Source organism: Hylobates moloch, unplaced genomic scaffold (genome assembly GCF_009828535.3).
Source record: "Hylobates moloch isolate HMO894 unplaced genomic scaffold, HMol_V3 SCAFFOLD_5860, whole genome shotgun sequence".
In the NCBI taxonomy this organism is placed as follows: domain Eukaryota; kingdom Metazoa; phylum Chordata; class Mammalia; order Primates; family Hylobatidae; genus Hylobates; species Hylobates moloch.
The window spans coordinates 1-4,310 of NW_026658135.1; the positions used below are offsets into that span (position 1 = coordinate 1).

Below are 4,310 nucleotides of genomic sequence, written 5' to 3' on the forward strand. Positions count from 1 at the left end.
GCACCCAGCTATAGTTTGTAGTTTGTGGTCCATGGGAGGGGCTTGAAGGAAAGACATTTATAGCTTGCATGATGAAGAAAACTATATTCAATAATTGCTCAGGTATGGTTATGTACAATTAAGGTGGAAATTTCCTGGTTAGGTAATCAGAGCTTAATTGACAGTTTATAGTTGCTTAAGCCTGAATTTTGTTTCCCCTAATGTAAAACTTTTTTTTTTTTTTTTTTTTTTGAGACGGAGTCTCACTGTGTAGCCCAGGCTGGAGTGTAATGGCGTGATCTTGGCTCACTGCAACCTTCGCCTCCCGGGTTCAAGCGATTCTCCTGCCTCAGCCTCCCGAGTAGCTGGGACTACAGGTGCATGCCACCATGCCTGGCTAATTTTTTGTGTGTATTTTTCGTAGCGATGGGGTTTCACCGTGTTAGCCAGGATGGTCTTGATCTCCTGACCTCGTGATTCACCTGCCTCGGCCTCCCAAAATGGTAGGATTACAGGCGTGAGCCGCCACACCCGGCCCTACCCATAATGTAGTAATTAACCAAAAAATGTCCTTGAGTTTAGATTATTTTATTTTAGAAGTAGCAATTTGAGGACTACAGCCTCCTCAGTTTATTTGCCTGCCACATAATTATTTTCATACCACACAGGGGACTGATTTTCCGTGGCATTTTTCACATATGCCCTCAAGGGTACCCCATGTTCTTCAATTAATCCTTTTTAAAAAAGCATTGGATAACACTATTGAAAAAATTTGTTTTCTGTTTGTAAATATTTCCAGTGAGAAGACAAGAAAGACTAAACCCCTGACACTGTAAGGAAGGAGACCACCTTTCTCCTTGTCTCATGCCTCAGAAAAAGAAAAGAGGAAGCAAAAGCTAAAGAAAGGCAGAAATGAGATCAATAGTTAGACAGCTCCTGGCCACTCCCCAGGGCTGGTAGTTAAAAATCAACTCCTGACCTAACTGCTTGTATTATCTATAAATTTCAGGCATTGTATGAGGAGGCATTGTGAAATTTTCTGTTCTGTTCTGTCCTGATTACTGATGCATACAGCCTCAGTTACGTACCCCATGCTTGCTCAGTCAATCATGGCCGTTTCAAGTGGACACCTTTAGAGTTGTAAGCCCTTAAAAGGGACTGGAATTTCTCTCTCAGGGAGCTCGCTTTTGAGACACGAGTCTCCTGATGCTCCTGGCTGAATAAAGCCTCTTCCTTCTTTTTTTTTTTTTTTTTTTTTGTGACGGAGTCTCGCTCTGTCACCCAGGCTGGAGTGCAGTGGCACAATCTCGGCTCACTGCAAGCTCCGCCTCCCGGGTTCACGCCATTCTCCTGCCTCAGCCTCTCCGAGTAGCTGGGACTACAGGCGCCCGCCACCACGCCCGGCTAATTTTTTGTATTTTTAGTAGAGACGGGGTTTCACCGTGGTCTCGATCTCCTGACCTCGTGATCCACCCGCCTCGGCCTCCCAAAGTGCTGGGCCACCAAAATCTAATTGCCACCACCAATTTTTGATTCAGTAGTACCAGATAGTAAAATTAAGAAACCTGCCTATTGAAAGTATTATTTCTTTCTTTCTTTCTTTTTTTTTTTTTTTTTAGACGGAGTCTCGCTCTTTCACCCAGGCTGGAGTGCAGTGGCGCGATCTCGGCTCACTGCAGGCTCCGCCCCACGGGGTTCACGCCATTCTCCTGCCTCAGCCTCCCGCGTAGCTGGGACTACAGGTGCCCGCCACCTCGCCCGGCTAATTTTTTGTATTTTTTAGTGGAGACGGGGTTTCACCGTGTTAGCCAGGATGGTCTCGATCTCCTGACCTCGTGATCCGCCCGCCTCGGCCTCCCAAAGTGCTAGGATTACAGGCGTGAGCCACCGCGCCCGGCCCTCTTTCTTTCTCTTTTCTTTTCTTTCTTTCTTTCTTTCTTTCTTTCTTTCTTTCTTTCTTTCTTTCTTCTTTCTTTCTTTCTTCTTTCTTTCTCTCTCTCTCTCTTTCTTTCTTCTTTCCTTCCTTTTTTTCTTTCTTTTGAAAGAGTTTCACTCTTGTTGCCCAGGCTGGAGTGCAATGGTATGATCTCCGCTCACCACAACATCCACTTCCTCAGTTCAAGCAATTCTTTTGCCTCAGCCTCCCGAGTAGCTGGGATTAGAGGCCTGTGCCACCACGCCTGGCTAATTTTTTGTGTTTTTAGTAGAGATGGGGTTTCTCTTTGATGGTCAGAGTGGTCTTGAACTCCTGACCTCAGGTTATCAATCACCTCAGCCTCCTGAAGTGCTAGGATTACAGGTGTGAGCCACTGCACCCGGCTGAAAGTATTTTCTAAATATTTAGAAATTTCTATTATGAATTAGTATTTTGGTATTAATTTACTAAAATATTTTATTATATCTGCTCTGCTGAGCACATTACTAACTTGTAATTGGAGAATATGAGCAAGATTCGTGATGTTTATTTTTAATAAAACAGGTATTGTTGTCCTAAGTCAGACCTGATCACCTGTCTGGAGCAAGGAAAAAAACCCTTGACTATGAAGAGACATGAGATGATTGCCAAACCCCCAGGTAGGTGTGAGTGAAAATGAATACAAGAGATGACACAGATAAGAGGTCCCAAGGTCAATGAGAAAGCCAGTTTTTAAAATGTGATTCAGGAAGCTGTGTTCCAAAGGAAATAGTTCCTGGGCAGCTGTGTTATTTGTTTATTTATTTATTTAATTTTGCTCCTACAAAGGGGCATCTTCTGTCTTATGATTTTAAATTCTCTAAGGATCCCACTTTTCTTTTGGTGGGCTTCCTTCAAGTTCACAGTGAGAGCCAAAGTCCCCTTCATGGCATATAAGAGACTGCACAGGCTGGGCACATTGGCTCATGCCTGTAATCTCAGAACTTTGGGAGGCTAAGGCAGTGGATCACCTGAAGTGAGAAATTCGAGATTAGCCTGACCAACATGGTGAAATCTCGTCTTTACAAAAAATACAAAAATTAGCCAGGTGGGTTGTTGGGCCCTATAATCACAGCTACTTGGGAGGCTGAGGCCAAAGAATCACTTGAACCCTGAAGACGGAGCTTGCCGTGAGCCAAGATCGTGCCATTGCACCCCAGCCCGGGCAACAGAGTAAGACTCCATCACAAAAAAACAAAACAAGGCAAACAAACGAAAAAGAGACTGCACAATCTGGCTGCTTTTCCATTGTTTTGCGGACATGCAAATATCTATCTGCATTATTTAGAGAAACTAAAACCATTTTTCATGTTCTCTTTTTGCATCAGGTCTGATATGTGTGAGAGTAATAGTTTCTGTTGCATTTTTTTGTTCATTTTCCCACACAGTCTGTTCTGTTTTTATTACTATAAAGTCTTGAAATATAGTTTGAAATTATAAGTATGATATTTTTCTGCTTTATTCTTTTTCCTCAAGATTGCTTTGGCTATTCAAAGTTTATTTTAGTTTCACGTAAATTTTAGAATTGTATTTTCCAGTACTGTGAAAAAAATGCCACTGCAATTTTGATAGGAAGTTTATTGAATCTATAGATCACTTTGGATAATATGGCACTTTATTAATATTTATTCTTTCAATCCATAGACGTAAAATATTTTAAAATTTATTTGGATCTTCTCTAATTTTTTATTGTAAAGATTTTTACCTCCTTGGTCAATTTTTTTCTCAGAAATTTATTACTTAATGCTATAGCAAATAAGATTTTTTCCCTCTATTTTGTCAGATAGTTTTTTTTGTTTTGTTTTGTTTTTTGTTACATAAATTAACCCATTTATTATAGGCCAGTGATGTCTCAAAGAGTAGAGGAGCGTCTACTGGTCTTTCAACTCCTTCAGTCTTCTGATGGCGGACTTTACCGTGACAGCGGAAGTGGTATTGTACGTCCAGGCACCGCCAGCCACTGTCTTCATGCAGGAACCACAGTGCCAGATCCCCACAGCTCGTCTCTTCATTTTGGTTTTGCCACAGAAAGAGCAAGTGTACTTGGCGTGCTGGCTGATTTCAATTTTCTTCACCATTTTCCGGAGGGAGGCCCCATAGCGGGTCCCGTATTTACCGACGATCCCGACTTTCTTGGTACGTTTGGCCATGCCGCCGCGACCTAGGTCCGAGCCCAGAGAGCAGATAGTTTGTTTTAAGTGTATGAAACCGAAGCCAGGCACGGTGGCCAATGCCTGTAATTCCAGCACTTTGGGAGACCAAGGCAGGTGTATCAACTGAAGTGGGGAGTTCCAGACCAGCCTAACCAACATGGAGAAACCCTGTCTCTACTAAAAATACAAAAATTAGCTGGGTGTAGTGGTGCATGTCTGTAATC

The 4,310-nt window shown here is 42.6% G+C and overlaps 1 protein-coding gene across 1 annotated transcript; it reads right to left on the reverse strand.

The window, feature by feature from the left end:
• Positions 1-3,740: 3,740 nt before the first annotated feature.
• LOC116465516 (large ribosomal subunit protein eL43) lies at positions 3,741-4,101 on the reverse strand. The gene has a single exon (XM_032148556.3). The coding sequence runs from the start codon at positions 4,081-4,083 to the stop codon at positions 3,805-3,807; it is 279 nt and encodes a 92-aa protein (XP_032004447.1). The 5' UTR covers positions 4,084-4,101; the 3' UTR covers positions 3,741-3,804.
• Positions 4,102-4,310: the final 209 nt, after the last annotated feature.